This window comes from Castor canadensis, chromosome 14, assembly GCF_047511655.1.
Source record: "Castor canadensis chromosome 14, mCasCan1.hap1v2, whole genome shotgun sequence".
Lineage (NCBI taxonomy): Eukaryota > Metazoa > Chordata > Mammalia > Rodentia > Castoridae > Castor > Castor canadensis.
This window is the reverse complement of record NC_133399.1, coordinates 106,210,943-106,227,859: the sequence shown is the minus strand read 5'-3', so window position 1 is coordinate 106,227,859 and position 16,917 is coordinate 106,210,943. Positions and strand designations below refer to the sequence as shown.

General features: G+C 48.2%; 1 protein-coding gene across 2 annotated transcripts in view; it reads left to right on the top strand.

Moving 5' to 3' along the window:
- Positions 1 to 16,917, top strand: part of Scara5 (scavenger receptor class A member 5) — a 103,266-nt gene that overhangs the window by 52,732 nt on the left and 33,617 nt on the right. For both annotated transcript variants that reach the window (XR_012441574.1, XM_020173202.2), the window contains exon 4: positions 10,366 to 11,040. Coding sequence is in view for 1 of the 2 variants with exons in the window: in XM_020173202.2 (XP_020028791.1) it covers positions 10,366 to 11,040 (675 nt within the window). In the remaining variant the exon portion in view is untranslated. The remainder of the gene's footprint in view (positions 1 to 10,365; positions 11,041 to 16,917) is intronic.

Sequence of the window (16,917 nt, the reverse complement as noted above, 5' to 3'; positions counted from 1 at the left end):
GGACAACAGTTGATCAGTGGTTCTTCAGAAGGAAGGGATGCTCCCGTCTCCTCCTAGGATTTCTGTGCAATCAGAGCCTAAGCCAGGGGCTTGGTAACTGACTGTGAGAAGAGATCCTGAGAAGGAGGAGTCAAGAACTGGGGAACTGGAATCAGGAAGGAAGTAAAGGCAAGGCAAGAATTTGGCTTTGAGTTTGTCTCCATTGGGGGTCCCCCCAGCCCCAGCTAAGGAACTGGTCATCACGAAAGCCTCAGTCAGTCTGTCCTGGGAAAGCATTATCCTCAGCTCCTGCCTCCTTTGATTGGGTCTCTCCCGGAGATTAAGGTCATGTATGTATGAGTCTCAAGTCACTCCCACAATCCTGACAAGTCAGATGCGCTGGGTGCAGAAAGCAAGAGATCAGAGGTATAGCTAGGGGACAGTGCTGTGCCCATGGTAGCTATAGCCATGGCTGGACAAAAAGATGGGCTGAGGCATAGCCCAGGTCTTGCCAAGGCAGACCATCCAGTCTAAGCCCATCCCTTTTCAGGAAAAGGTGAAGATGCTGCTGTGTTTCATAATTCTTCATTTTTAATCATGCACTTACACTTCTGACAACTGTTTACTGATGCTTGTAAACTTCAAGGTTCCATGTCAGGCACTCTGTTGGTCTCAAATTGCACTTATGAATTCACAAAGAATGAGTGGCTTTCCTATCAGACACATGAGCTCCATCAAACTCTGGGCTTCCTGGTATTGGTGGCCATGATTTTGAGCCTCCAAAATGGGAATCCAGGGATAATATCCTCAACAGCAAGCTTTTGATTTATAACTTGTCTTAGATCCCATTTTCACAGTAATCTGCATTACGTTGTCAGAGACTCTGTGTGCTTGTACAACCAATAGGCAGCCTTTGTGCCAGAACACAAAGTATCCAGCCCCACCTCTGGGGACAGGAATAAACACATTGGTGGGTCATCTCCCTTTGAAGTTCTGAGAGGCTATCCTAATATGGGTAGCTGTGACTGCCAGCTGGCAGGTATCCAGTGTATGCTGTGCATCCTCTGATTCACTGTTGTGCTCACCAATGTGCCAGGGACAGGATCTCTTTGTAGAGTATGGATATCTGGGAGGCCAACCTACCATTTCAGTGGCAAAGATGTCCTCATCTTTTGCTCATTTGTTGGGCCATCTTTGTGGCTCATTTAGAGAGTCCCACCAAGTCTCTGAATTGACAATTCCAGCACAGGTAGGATAAGATAACAAGAAAGACAACCTGTGATTCTTGTATTCCCCTGGCAGATGGGTGTCTAGATGTCCTGCACCAAATAGAACCACAAACACATCAAACACCTATGCAAAGACAGCCCATCCCACTTCTTTGTCAAAGGGCTTGCTGCTGCTCTGGACTAACTGGAAGCTCTCCCACTCCCTCCTACTTCTGTGCAGGGGCTGGTGAAGACTCCAGCTTCCAGCCTGTAGTGCATCCTACTGAGCTGGAAATAGGGCATGTGATAAATGAAATAATAATAATAGGAGCTCACTAAGAACTTACTTATCAACTGCCTTCCTCCCTGGGTCCCAATGATCACACATACTGAAATCAGTCCCTGCTCAGGCCACCCACTGAGACCTCTTAGTTGCAGTGCTGGGAATCAAACCCAGGCCCTTATTTGTGCTGGGCAAGGCTCCACTGCTGAGCTACATATCCAGCCTCATTCTCTCCTCTTTGGAAACCTCTTGTCAACCACTTCTCCACTGCCATCTGGCTTGGGGTGTTGTGCCTTCCTCTATGCTAATCACCTGTCTCCTGTCCAGGCCTGCTGTAGATGTTTCAGGAAGTTCCACGCTTCCTGGTAGGCTTCCTGGGAGCCTACCATCAATGCCGTTGGTTTGGAAACACCCCCTTAACGGTGTTTCTTGATCAAAAGGTGGCTTTCTAACGTGTGGGCAGAGTGTGGTGGAAGGATTCGCTCCTTCATTCTGGGCATGGGACTTCTAGGGAGAGGCCCAAACAGGGCCTGTTCAGCTCCATCAGGACTTTGCAGACTTCAGCCACTAGGCCGGGTCTTGAAATCTCTAGTGAACTGCAGGTTTACCCATTCTACAGATAAAGGGACTGAGGCCAGGAGAGTGGAGGTGACCTGCCTCCAGACTCATGCTCCTGTGGCCCGTGCTAATGCTGACCTCTAGAAGGTGACTTAAGGAGTTGTCAATCCCAGGACAGCTGCCAGGGAAAAAGAGATCATGACCAGTCTCAGTCCAAGTGACCCAAGAATTGTCTGCCGAAGACATCATCATAAGCCAGAATCTGAGTCTAAAGTGAGCATGTCGGCCCCACATTCCACCCACACCAGGTGACAAGTGAGAGGACAAGGCAGATGCAGAACAGGAAGTCTGATGTTTTCCCATCAGTCCCTGCTCAGGATTGCCCTGGAGCTCAGACACAGAGCAACTCATCAGAAGTAGGAAGGCTCTAAGGTGAGGACCTTCTGACATCCGGATTGTGAGGGACAGAGAGACACAGTGCAAGCTCCTTGACTGAAGTCACAGGGCTGGTTTAAGGCCACATTTGCCCAGAGCTCAGGTCATGAGCTTCCTCCCCTCCCCCCTCCCCTCTCTCCCAGTTCCCACTGGTCCCTCCATCTCTCTTTAGGAGATCCCTGTGCCACCTGGTCCTCTGTGCACTTGGAGTTTCCAGGCCCAGCCCATCAGTCCAGCCCTCAACACCTGCCAATGAGCCCTTCTCTCTGTCCAGGGAACTAGACTGAAACTGTGTCCATGTGGGGATAGTTGAAAATCAGTCCTCCTCCCCAGAGAGTCCATGTGGGCCCTTTATTGTTGCTCATTGCACAACCACTCAATCCAAATAAAAGCAAGAAAAAATCCTCCACAAGCCCACGCCCTCCAGCAAAGCCCACTGGTTTCTTTCCAAGTTCTTTCTCTAGCTCCCTCCATTTGCATGCCCAGGCTTTACAATTTGATTTCTGAGGTTTTCCTACCTAAGGTATTGCTGTAGTTATTACGAGCATTTTGCCATCTTTCTTGTTATCTTTTATAATTATAAATTTTCATGACTACAAATCCCTCAAGGGGACTCTGAGAAAAAAAAGCCAAAAAACCAAAACCTGTGTTTCCTCTGGTTTTACTCAATAATCAACACAGAGGACTTCTGTGCCCACATGATACTGTGGGGGTCCCCAACACCAAGCAAGCAATCAATTTTTCAGTGGACACCAGTTACAGGCCTCCTAGTACAATTCTGGCACTATCTGCCTAGAGATAGTGTCAGATCCCGTGGGTTGAGGGCTTAGTCCCCAAGGTGGGGATGATGTACCTAATGGTTGCCTCCAAACTCTTGCTCCAGAGGCCACACCACTGCTCCCTTCTGGAAGGTGAACTGAAGAGTCGTTCGCTCAAGGACAGCTTCCAGGGAAAGTGAGTCCATGACCAGTCTCAGCCCAGGTGACCCAGTAATTGCTGGAGAGATCAACGGAGGCCAGGACGGTCCCCCACCTTCATTGCAAGTCATAGGCCCTGGTTTGTTTTACCTGTGCTTCTGACTGAGGTTCCCAGGCACTCCTTTTTGGATTTGATTAACTTGCTAGAGCCACTCACAGAACTCAGGGAGGGAGTCATGTTTACTGGTATATTACCAAGGATGTTAGAGATGAAGTGCCAAGCATGTAGGAAGGGCAGGAGCTCCCATGCCTCCTGATGTGCCACCCTCCAGCTGCCTATGAGCACCCCAAACCCAGTCTTACGGGACTTTTTTACGTAGGTGTGATTAAGTAAATCACTGGCCACTGGTGGTCAAATCAATCCTTAGCACCTCCCCCAGTCTCAGGAGTAGGAACCTGGGGCTGGAAGTCCCAACAGGCTAATCCTATCTTGGTCTTTCAGGTGACCAGAAGCCCTCCTGAAGCCACTTAGGGACTGCCAACCACCAGTCATCTCATTATCATAGAAAAAGATACCACTCTGGACATTTTAAGGAGTTTAGCAGTTCTGTGCCAGAAAAGGGAGTGAAGACCAAATGTATTTCACAATAGCATGGGGATGCATTGCAATTTACCCATTCTGTTAGTGGTGAATCTTTTTCAACCATAGTGAATAAATGCAGAAAGATTTCCCCATCTTCTGAAATTGTTCCTAAGAACATGTTCTCAGAAGTTGAATTAGTAATTCACAAGGTATGGACATTTTTATGACTTAAAAAGCCGACCAAATTACTTTCCCAAAGTTACAGTAATTTATATTTACATTATAGATGTAAAAGTGCTGCCCCACCCCCATTCCAGTCAGGAGTCTGCCCTGTCCTGACCACTTCTCTCTTCCTAACATCTTGTGAGAGTAGATTATATCACAGATCATTCCCGACACTGAGAGGGAAACCCCTTCTCGGAACTTGTGTTTCTCTGGTCAGCTGCGGATGTTAAAGGACTCTGAAATGAACTGAATGTTTGTGTCTCTCCGACTCAGATGTTGAAGCCTTAACTCCCAATGTGACTGCAATGTGACAGGGACTTTAAGGAGATATTTAAGGTTAAATGAAGTAATAAGGATCTTTGGCCCAGAGGACCAGTGTCCTAGTAAATGGAAGAGACACAAGGAGAAAAGGCCAGGTTAGGACACCGCAGGAAGGTGTCCTGCGGGCTGGAGGTACGACTCAAGTAGTAGAACACATGCCTAGTAAGCACAAGCACTTGAGTTCATCAAAAAAAAAAAAAAAAAAAAAAGAAAGAAAGAAAGAGAGAAAAAGAAAAGAAAAGAAAAAAAAATAAGATAAGGTGTCCTGCAAGCCAAGGGGAGCGTCACCTTGATCTTGGCCACCCAGTCTGCGTTCTTCTGTGTAATAGCAGGGGCTGACCTCTACCTCTCCCTGTGATTGGCTGAGACACGGGGGCTATCCAGGCCCCAGAGCAATAGACATTCTTTTTGCCTGCTTCCTAATTTACAGGACCCAGAGCACAGTGATAACACAGGGTTCTTTGTCCAAAAATCAGGAAAAAGCCATCTTTTTGCTTTCATGGTCTCTCTCCAGACTGTCACAGTGGCTTTTATTTGCTGTTTACTCTGGCATGGGGACAGTGGGGAGGGAAGGACAGTGTAGACTCTCACAGTCACCTGGACTCCTCACATATACCATACGAGAACCCATCCTGACTGTCCCTACTGCAGACAGAGGGGAGCAGATGGGGGAAGGTTAAGATCCCATCCCAGGAGGCAGGAGACGGTAGGAGGTGAGGTCGCATGCACTTCATGCTCCACGGTCCTGTGGAACTCCAGTGAGACTAGCAAATTCAGAGATAAACTTATCTCCAGGTTCAGAAAGGGGGTTGTGAAAAACTAAACCCAATGCTTGGACCCTGTGTGACCACACTGGTCATGCACCAGGAGGGCAGCCCCGGTTCTCTTCTGCATCTTGGGGGCTTGGGGTACAGAGCCCTAGTTGAAGTGTGCCTCACTTCCAGTGCCAGAGCTCTGTGATGACCTCCTTGCTACAAGTGCTGAACAAATTTTCCATTTAAGTTGCAAGAAATTCAACCCAGTGCTGCAGATCACCTGAAAGAAGGCCTCTCTCCATTCTTGGCACTTCCTGACATACCAGCTTCGTGGTTGCATCTCAGCCTCATCCTTTCCCACACTTTGCCCTTAATGTGACGCTCTGTGAATTCTGATAGTCGTCTTCCTTCTGCGTCATTGATCTGAAGATAAAGCAGGACATGCGCTGGGACCTTGGAAGAAGTGTGGACTCACAGCCACCTCCTATCAGCAGGGTGGCCTTGAGCTGGTGACTAAGTCTCTCTATTTGGGTTTTCCCAGCTGTAAAATGGTAACACTGTCTAACCCCAGGACTGGGAGGACCACAGGAGGATCGCAGGGAATTTGGCAGAAGGCACTCCACCAGCACTCCCTTAGAGAGATGGGGGAGCTGGGGACCACAGGGCTTAGAGTCCAGCCACTGAACCTGCCCACACACTTTGCCACCTTCTTCAGCTGCTTCATCTGAAATGGGCGTGATGGTTCTTACTTCCTGAGGTTGCTGGGAAGAGTGAGGAAGGCACTAAAAAAGTAGAACTAAGCTTGGCATACTGTAGGTGTTTAATAAGTGTCATCTCTTTTCCTGCTCTTCCTACTTGGATTAAGGCATATGACTATCACAGAGCAGGCTTGAGAACAGGTTACTAGAATATGAAAAATGGCCTGTGGCCATCCTATTTTCTGCTGTAGGCAATTTCTTGATGTCCTACACCTCCATTTTCTTGTCCTTAAATAAGATTAGAAACATCACCCTCCTCACCTCCCAAGAGAGGTTGAGTTGAAAATTAAGTGAAGCAATCAAGGTGGATTTCTATACAAAGATGCAAGGTATTAACACCGACACCCAAGGTTTAGGTCACTAACCATCAATCACAAAGCAGAGCCTTCTTTCTCCCTGGCATTATAGGGATTCAGTCACATCTGGGGAAATAGCTGACTGGTCCGATCACACCTGGAGCACCCATATATTACCACAAAATATGTATTTTCATACGTTAATTAGGATCCAGCAATCAATACTGGGTTGGAATATGAAACTGAATCTCTAATGATTGCTACCAAGCACCTTACCCCAGCCTGGGTTTATGACAGGGAGCTCACCACTTTCAAGACTTATTCCACACTTGTGTGTTTGAATGCTGCAAAGCTTGCTCTCTGTCTCCTACCCCTTCAGCAGATGGCAAAGTCATTCAGGCTGGGGACTCTGAAACCAAACTCCCAGACCCAAAGTTGGTTTCTACTGTCTCTTGGCTGTGCAACTTTGTGACTCACCCTTTGTGTGCCTCAGTTTCCTCATTTGGAACTAATAATGTTTGGAAGGTTAATACTTATCTCCCAGAGTTGTTTTGAGATTTGTTGTAGTAATGTGGAATGCTCTTAGAACAGTGCTGGCACATAAGAAGGACTCGGGAAATGCCAGCTGTGATTGTTATGCTGTGATTTATTTTCCCATTTGTGAAAGTATAAAAGTTGAAGAATGATTAAAACACATTAAAAGTAGATATGCCAGGCAGAGAGATAAATGAACTGTTTGTATAAACATGAATTAAGAGAGAGTCACACTCAAGTAAGAACTGTCCTCTCCTGAGAACAGCAAACATCTGGGAAGAATTAAAAGGGAGGAGGGTGGAGTGTGAGCCGAGAACACTCGGTGACTGTTGGAAGGAGATAATTCACTCTGGAGTGTGTAAATGATCCCAAAGGAAGGCCTCTGCTTAGGCAGCATGAGCAGAGGCCCCCAAAATACTTACCTTTCCACAATGAGCTGACTAGTCTAGATACCTGACTCTATCATCCTGGTGAACTAGTGCATTGCCTTGAAGAAGCCACTTTTTAATGGAATCGTACTGGTAACAAGGTACCATTTTACATCTATGAAATGAACAATAAGAAAATTGTAATATTGCAGTGAGGTTGCATTGAAAAATCCACAGTGTAAATATGATTAGCATAACTTGGGAAAAGTGATATAGCTGAGCGTCTTTAGAATCAAAAAAGTCCACACCTGTGACCTACTAATCCAACTTCTGGGAATTTATGACTAGGAAAATTTTCAAGAAAGGGAAACATTTCTGCATTTATGTACCATGATTGAAAAGATTCCACAGGAACGAAATGGGTAAATTATAGTGTGTTCCCACAGTCATCAAAATTATACTTACAAATAACGGAGAGAAGGGTGGGAAATGCTTGTGCTCATGACCTGAGCTTTGGGCAAATGTGGCCTTAAACCAGCACTGTGACTTCAGTCAAGGAGCTTGCACTGGGTCTCTCTGTCACTTACAATCCCGATGTCAGAAGGTTCTTACTTCAGAGCCTTCCTACTTCTGATGAGTAGCTCTGTGTCTGAGCTCCAGGGCAATCCTGAGCAGAGAGAGGCTGACAGGAAAACATCGTACTTTCTGTTCTCCATCTTCCATACTTGTCACCCAGTGTGGGTGGAATGTGGAGCTGACTGAGGGGCCTCAGTCCCTTCATCTGTAGAATGGGGCAAAGTCCAGTTCATCAGAGACTTCCGAGACCCAGCCCAGTGCTCCAACTCTGCAAAGTCCTGATGGAGCTGAGCAGGGCCACTTGGGCCTCTCCCTAAAAGTCTCATACCCAGAATGAAGAAATTCTGGGTCCTTCCACCATACTCTGCCCACACCTTTAATTAAGCATCACCTTTAAGGTTAGGTTGACAAACTAGAGGATGTGCACAAGAGGGGAGGATACATGGAAGCTAAACGTAGTTTTGAAAAAATAAATGAGGGCACTGTAGATTTTTAAGTCAGAAAACTTATCTTCTATCAAGGACATGGTAAGTGTCTCTGAAATTCTGAAGCACTGTCTTGTCTTCAAAAAAAAAAAATTACTAGCTCTATATTCTACCAAAGGCAAGATCGGTGGGTAGAAATTCCAGGGAAACCAACTTCAAGTCCCATAGAACATTGCAGAACTGACTAGAAGTGGAGAGACTGATATAAGCAGAATCTGGATGACCACTTGACAGTGGGAAGAAGTTCAGGCAGGGCTCCAAGGCCCCATAAACTCTGTGTGCCTCAGAACCTAATCGGAGTGACTTGCCTCCTCCAGGAAGGCCCCCACAAATGCTGTCCAGAGACAGTGCTGATGGATTGCGCAGCAAGTCTCCATGTAGCCCAACCTCACAACCTGTTTTCCCCTTCCCAATGTGAAGTCCTGGAAGAGAACGTACTCTGTCTGAATTTTCCCATTGTTTCAACAAGCCTGGTACCAAGTTCCCAGTTTTCTTGGTTCCAAGATTTCCAAGGCAGAATTCTCTGGGAGTCTCATCTTCTCTCAACTCCAACAAGTCCCACACTTGCTACTGGTTTGCATTTGCTAATGTCCAGGGCAGAGCGGGGGAATAAGTGTCCCTAAATGTTCCAGCCCCCAGGTTTGCAGTGCAGTCCACAAACTCCCAGGAGACACTGGGATCCTAGAATCAAGTGAGTAAAGTCCCTCTTCTTAGTGTTGTGAAACAGCTGTTTATGACCAAGAAGAGGAAGCTCTCCAAGAGGAAAGGGTGAGGTCACTGGGATAGCTGGTTTTTGCTGAGGAAAATAGGGAGCCTAGAAGAAGGGTGGGAAGATGCGGAGGAGGGAGGGCTTAGATCTGAGAGCAGTTCCCATCTGCCCAGAGGAGCCATGCCACAGCAGGAGGGAGTGAGACCTTGAACTCAGCAGGTCATATGACAAGCACTGTGGCCTTAACCCTGGCTACATCTGCTGCCAGAATAGGTGTGTTCCTTTAGGCAGCTCTGGAGCAGACTGGGGGGAAACTTAGGCTCTAGAGCAAGTCCTCTGAGTTAGGATTACTTGCTGTGCTAGTTCAGGCAATGTTAGCAGGTCTAACTGAAAGTGGTTGTGATACTGGTCCTGGCCTAATCCATTTGGGCTGCTATAATAAAATACCTCAGCCTGGATAATTATAAACAACAGAAATGTATTGCTTACTGTTCAGGAGGCTGGAAGTCCAAGGTCAAAGCACCAGCAGATTCAGTGCCTGGTGAGGACCTGTTTCTTGTAGATGACACCTGTGTGTCCTTACATGGCAGAAAGGGTGGACAACTCTCTTACAAGGTTATAACCTCATTCATGAAGGCTCTGCCCACATGACCTAATAAGCTCCTAAAAGCCCCACCTTCCTTCCCCCCCACAAGGGATTGAACTCAGGGCCTCACACTTGACTAGAGAAGCTCTCTATCATTTGAGTGGTACCCCCAAGACCTTCTTTTTGTTTTTTTGGACAGGGTGTCCCGACATAGCCCAGGCTGGCCTCCAACTGGAGATCCTCCTGCCTCACCTTCCTGAGTGCTGAGATTACAGGAGTACATCACCACCCTCAGCTCCCACCTCTTAATGCTATTACTTTGGCAATTAAATTCCCACAAATTAATAGGGGGGGGAGGGGAGGCATATTCACATCAATGCAGGAACCTATGTCTTAAAGTTGAAGGAATCACAATACCCAATATCTCACCTTGAACAGCACAAAACTGCCCATATCCAATAACTTTCCAAAGTATAAAAAATAGTTTCAGATGGATGAACCTAATCCACAATGCAGCAGGTCACAAACTCGTCTGCATCTTAGGGTGCAGATGTTGTGGGTCACCCTCTCTGGCAATTCAATCACAATTTCCGCAGGGACAACTAGCCAGGTGATTCTAACCGTGCAAACAGGCTTGAGGACCATACTGGGTGTAGTTAACACAGTGTCTGGGGGATCTACTTGAAGTACTCAATGTCAGTTACCATTGCTTTGTTGACTATTGAGCGCTTACTGTATGCTGGCGGTGCTCACCTCTCCCCTCCTCGTCGTCCTCCTCCTCCTCCGCAGTGTCCAGGCCCCGCAGCAACCCTGATGACCTGAAGGCGCTGACTCGAAACGTGAACCGGCTGAATGAGAGCTTCCGGGACTTGCAGCTGCGGCTGCTGCAGGCTCCACTGCAGCCGGACCTGACGGAGCAGGTGTGGAAGGTGCAGGATGCGCTGCAGAACCAGTCGGACTCGCTGCAGGCGCTGGCGGGCCTGGTGCAGCGCCTGGAGGGCGCGCTCTGGGGACTGCACGCGCAGGCAGCGCAGACCGAGCAGGCGGTGGCCCTGCTGCGTGACCGCACCGGCCAGCAGAGCGACGCGGCGCAGCTGGAGCTGTACCAGCTGCAGGTGGAGAGCAACCGCAGCCAGCTGCTGCTGCAGCGCCACGCGGGCCTGCTGGACGGGCTGGCGCGCAGGGTGGGTGTCCTGGGCGACGAGCTGGGGGACCTGGGTGGCGCGCTGCGTGGCCTCAATCACAGCCTGTCCTACGACATGGCCCTCCACCGCACGCGGCTGCAGGACCTGCAGGTGCTGGTGAGCAACGCCAGCGAGGACACGCGCCGCATGCGGCTGCTGCACATGGACGTGGAGCTGCAACTCAAGCAGGAGCTGGCCATGCTCAACGTGGTGACCGAGGATCTGCGCCTCAAGGACTGGGAGCACTCCATCGCCCTGAGGAACATCTCCCTCGCCAAAGGTACCCAGTGCCCCTGCGCAGCCCATAGGTCCTCCTCCTATTTCCTATTCTCTCCTGCAGACCCTCCCCAAGGGCCCAGGAGTCCCCCATCCTCAAGCGTCAGCCTTACCCTACAGGACTATTGGAATTTTCCGGCCAAATGACTTATGGCCACTTCCAGGACCTGTTCAGATCTCTTCTCTGGGTAAACCTTCCTAGGGCAGAGAGTGGGACTCCGCCCTAGGCAGGAGAGTGGTCAGGTGTGGCCCTTGGGGTCAGAGCTTGGGTGTGTGTATTGGCTGCAGCCTCCAGGATCTTAGGGTTTGGGGAGAAGAGAGTGGGGCTACAGGCACAGATGATAGGGAGAAGGGCTCCTCCATTTCACATGTTCCTGTGGGTGGATCTCCAAGGAGTTGCCCTCTAGGCTGTTAGGCAGTTGTGTTCACCCAGGTACAAGAACACATTTCATTTAACAATTTGTAACTCTTAATTCTAACAGCCAGGTGTGGTGGTCATGCCTGTAATCCCAGCACTCAGTAAGCACAGGTAGAAAGATCCCAGTTTGAGACCAGCCTGGGCTACATAGTGAGACCCTGTTTCTAAATAAATAAATAAATAAATAATCAAACAAGTGAATACAAATAAAGCAGAGGCAGAAAAGTTGAAAGTTCAAAGTCAGCCTGGGTAGAGGTATTGAGACCCTCTCTCAAAAACAAAATAAATGGCTTACGTGGTAGAGCGCCTACTTTGCAAGTGTGACGCCTTGAGTTGTAACCCGGGCCTGTCTCAAGTAAGCAGTTTTGAGGCTAGGTATCATCTCTAGAACTGCAAGTCGATTTATCAGTCAGTGGGCAAAATGTGTCAACCTCCACTGTACTCTTGCTGCGGTCCCACAAATAGAACCCAGAGATCCAACTTCTCTCTTTTTTACTTCTGGCAAACAGGCCCCACTCATGTCAAGGCAGCCCAATTCATTAAACCCACCTTAGCCTGGTAGCACTAATGATACCATTAGCACACCTGCTGTATGTCAGGTACCAGGCCAAGTACATGTCACACAGCATCTCTCAAATGCAGAACCTCTCTGAGGAAGTAGCACTGGCTGTCCCCATTGTGTTGCTATGGGCACTGAGATTCAGGAAGATTAGACAGCTTGCCTGGGTCTCTGGGTGAGGAAGGAGTGGAGTCAGATATGGACCTTCACTTTTTGATGTCAGCACTCGTGTGCATTCTGTCACCTTCTCTTCTGTCCTGCCTGCCTTCCATTCCCATCCAGGGAGCACAGACAGAACTGTCTCCAGACAAGGGTGCCTCACTCAAACCCACCTTCTCCAAGAACTGCCTCACTTCCCTAGAACACTGGAGCCCTGACTCTGAGCTTCGACAATAATCACAGTGAGAAATAGTCATTCTGGCGCCTTCCATTTGAACAGCCCTTTCAGTTTCTGGAGCGCTCTTGTGTGCACTGTTTTGCTTTAAAGTGGGATCTCATGCCAAGCTGTGAGGTTGGTTTAAGGTAGGGGTAGGAATGTGGAAGGGGTAAGACTCTGGCAGAAAACATCTGAAGCTCAGGGAGAATTGCCTGATTACTCAAGGTCACATGGCTGGTGATGATCCAACCCAGGACCTTTTGTTTTCAACAGATTCAATGAGGTATAATTTACATGCTACAAAATTCACCCCTGTATAATAAGTTCTCAGTTGAATAACCAGACCAGGACATCTAATCCCAACAGCTGACTCTCATTCTGCTGCCTTGCAGTCACTGTTCTGTCTCTTTGTCCCCCAACACTAATGGTGCATTCACCTAATTGGGACCCCGTAAACATTGGGGAGCAACTGTTAAATCAGAGGCTTCCCCTGCCCAGGCTGATTGTCTGGTCCTGGTCACTTGGGCTTTCACCTCTCAGGAGTCAAAGGATAGGAGATAGAATTTCTTCTTCCTCCTCATACTCGTGGGATCTTACTGTTAATAGTACTTACTCTGAATTATAACCTATGATGAGCCAGATTTCTACAGACATTCATTCTCCAAGAGATAGTCAAGACCACTAGTCCTTACATCCTTCAAAAAAGGGATAGTTGTTCCCACTTTATAGATAAAAAGTCAGAATAACGTCCCCACTGTTTCTTATGCAGTTGGCAAGTGGCAAAGCCAAGGTCTAAACTTGGGTCTGTGTGGACAGAAACCAAGGTTGTCATCACTGACATCCTGCTTCCCAGCCATAAGCAATGATGGTGCCTTTTCTCTGTGTTCCTACATGTTGGAAGGGACAAGGTAGCTCTCTGGGACCTCTTTTATAAGGGCACTAATCCCATTCAAGAGGATCCACCCTTATAGCCTAACTACCTCCGAAAGGCTCTACCTAATGTCCCCCACCATGGGGATTAAATTTCAACATACGAATTTGGGGATTGGGCTTGCAACATCCAGACCATAGCTTTGAGCTCGTGGCTCTTCACAAATCTTCCACTCATCCCCCTCCTTCTCTCACTGTCACCCTGTGTCTGGTGTCTTCTCCCTTTCCCTCTTCCTTCTGTCATTGTTGCCAGGTACCTAACTGTTACCATTTGGCATATCTGCATGGAATCACCATTCGACTTCAATGAGACAAAACTCTACCTTGGTTTTGGGCATATGTTTTACCAGATAAGCTCGCAGGCATTTCCGTACTGCTTTGTGGAGCGGTCTTTCTGCCCTTGCTCTGTGCAGTTCCTCTCTGAAGGTCTTTACACACACACACACACGTGCATACTCATCTACACATACCTGTGTACATACATACACACATGCACACACCCATATATCCTATACACACACGCAAACGTGTACACACACATATAGACATATACACAAAGAGTACTTTGCTCTTTCCCGGCTTAGATCCACAAATACTCAACTGTGTATTTTTTAGATATGAGTGTATTTACATTATCCTTGAGCTTGGTCCAAATGGTTTTCATTCTCTCACTTCGTTATGCAGTTTTCTGAGTTTTGTCTCTGGTTTATCTTTCACGGGCATTCGCAATGGACTTTCTGTTGTCTGCTTTCGATTTGCAGCATCAAGCAGGTCTGGTGAAATCTGTTTGTGGGTTTCAAAAGTGCAGAGAGCTTAGATTATTGGAGAGGGAATCATCCCAGGAGGAGGAAGGCAACCAGAGGAGGGAGACATGGCAGGGGAGGGAGGTACAGCAAACCCTGGAGGCAGGCCTCCCAGCCATACGCAGATGGTCTGTTTCCTAGAATGCAAGTTTTCTAGAATTCCCCAGGACTTAGAGTAGTAATAGATCTAGTCTAATCCTCTTGGTTCAAAGTTGAGGACCCTGGGGTCCCAAGAGGGGAAATGATTTGCCCAAGTCAAATGCCGAAGCCGTGGCCCAGATGGTTAATGAAAACAAGTTTTCAAAGCAGATTTATCTGGCAGCTGGTTTTTTTTTTTTGTTTTTTTTTTTTTGAGAAAAAACACCATCTAGTGGAATAGGGAGTTCAGTTCAACACACATCCTTAAGGGACGGTGTAATCAAGCATGGCCTTGGACTGCAGATTGTGGTGTTGAGACTTTGACCTCCAGTTAATAGGGCTGAGCCTCTCTGAATGGAGCCACAGGTAAACCAGTATTTCTGCTGTAGAAAGGATTGTGACATGTGGGTTGGACAGAGGTCTGGGTGGGCTGTGTGGCCTTCGATCCTCTCACCTTCCACAGCTAATTCTGCTTTGCAGTGGGTGGAGGGTCTGCCACGAAAGCCAACAGTCGTAACCGGCCTGCAAAAGCAGTGGGGACTGCTTTTGCCATTGAGGCTCCTAGGACCAATGTCCCTGCACCGATGGGGCCCCAGTCTCCCAGGCTGTGACATAGAACTGATAGTTCCAATCCTGTGCCTTGCTTAAGAGTGGAGAAATGCCTTGAATGAGGAAAGGGGGAAAGCTGTTCCACTGTATAGGAAGTAGATGCCAAGAGCCAGGGAACTGGAAGTCAGCAGTCAAGCAGTCAGTTATGGGTTCTAGGGGGCGGTGTTTTTATTTTTGTGGGTTACTGTATCGCTGGCTTTGGCCTGCTCTTTAGTTGTCCTGATCATTTGTTCTGGGTGGGTCACTCTTCCAATTCCAGCACACACAGGTGTCCTCCCCTGCCTCCCGCCTGTCCATTGCTCCAGGATCTAGGAAGGGAGAAGAGATTGCTTCCCCTTCTGTTGGCTTATCCTCAGGACAGCCCTGGTGCTTCTGCTGAATCCTCAGTCACTGAGCCTTGTGTGGTTACAAGATAAGTCCATGTTGTATCTCACAGCAGCTGGGCAAGGGCAAGACTGCATAGGGTGCAGGCTGGTGGACAGGCCCAGAGAAGGGACCTCAGGACCCTATCCTCCTTACTTCCCTGATAATGGAAAAGATAAAACATCTGACAGTATAAAGAGCCCAGAAGTGAGACGGCTCACTTGGGCACTGCCGGGAGCAACTGATACCATGGCCACTTCTACTGCCCAGGAGCCATTCTCCAAATCCCAACTGTGTGAGGTATAGGGCCCCAGAGAGGCAGTTTCAGCATATAGACAGGCTCGTACACTTTGGAGACCACGGTCTGGAGCAGAAGACAGTGCCCAGAGAGTACACAGAGGCTGCCTGACCAGGCTCAGGGGTGCTCCAATGAGAGCATCACACAGGGATCTCCCAGGCTCTCCCAGCTCCAAGATTCCTTTGCTACCTTAAGAAATGAGAGGGGTGGGCATGAAGGTGACTTCAGAGCTTAGAGGGACTGGACCTTTGGGAAGGGAAGACATTGGTCTGAGACACTACAAAGGGGGAGGACTCCACCTCTATATTTTGGAGACATTTATCAGAGAGCAGTGCACAATGGGTTGAAGAGAGAGACCAGACACAAGGAGGTCTTTTTTTTTCTTTTTTCAGTACTGGGGTTTGAACTCAGGGCCTACACCTTCTTCCATGGGCAGTGGTGATCTGAAGAAGGCTCTTCCTCCAGGTTCCTGGCAGCCAGGTCTACGAAGCTCTGGACACACTGTAGGCTCTCCTGAGTCTCATCTGACGATCTGACAGAAGCTGGGGAATGAGTGCCCGCCCTCACTGTCTGCCCCAACTTCTTCCCGTTAATCTCTACCAAGCCCCCTCCACCGCACACTTAGGTTGAAAAATATATATCTTTGTGTAGGATGATTCTTAGATCTGCTTCTCCTTGAATAAACCACCCCAAGTTTGGCAGTATGATTCCAAGTGCACCTTAGATTAATCCTAAACAGTAATTATTTATAGTTCTGATGAAGCTTCATGAAAAGTGGGGTGCAAATGGTCAGGGATGGCCTGTTCTCTGATGGTTACTAAGCCCCGCCATATCCACTGTGTGGCTGTGTCCTTTTACTCCTCACTACGATGGCATGAAAAAAGGATCCTTCTCTATCTTTCATCGAAACAGGACCTGAGCTCAAGATGCCCCATATCCACACTTACCGTCCAAATTCTCTGTACCCCGCCCTGGTGAGTTGTCTCCCTGAGCAGCATCATCCCTATGCCAGGGTTCTCTGAGGTCTGTGCTAGTCAGTTTTCTGTCACTGTGACAAGACACTTGAGATAATCAGCTTATAAACAGAAAAGGTTTATTTGGACTCAGAGTTTTTAGTCCATGGTCAGTTGGCCCAGTTGCTTTGGTGGCTGTAGGGACCATTGTGACAGAAGTGAATGGTGGAAGAAGCTTCTCACCTCACGGCCAGCAGAAAGCAAAGACAGAGAAAGAGAGAGAGAGAGAGAGAGAGAGAGAGAGAGAGAAAGACATACAAAGAGAAGGGGTCAGGGTCACAGTATTTCTTTCAAGGACACACTCCCAATGTCCTTACTCCCTCCAACTTCACCATATCCCAACAGTGACATGGGCTGGGGACCAGGGCTTCATT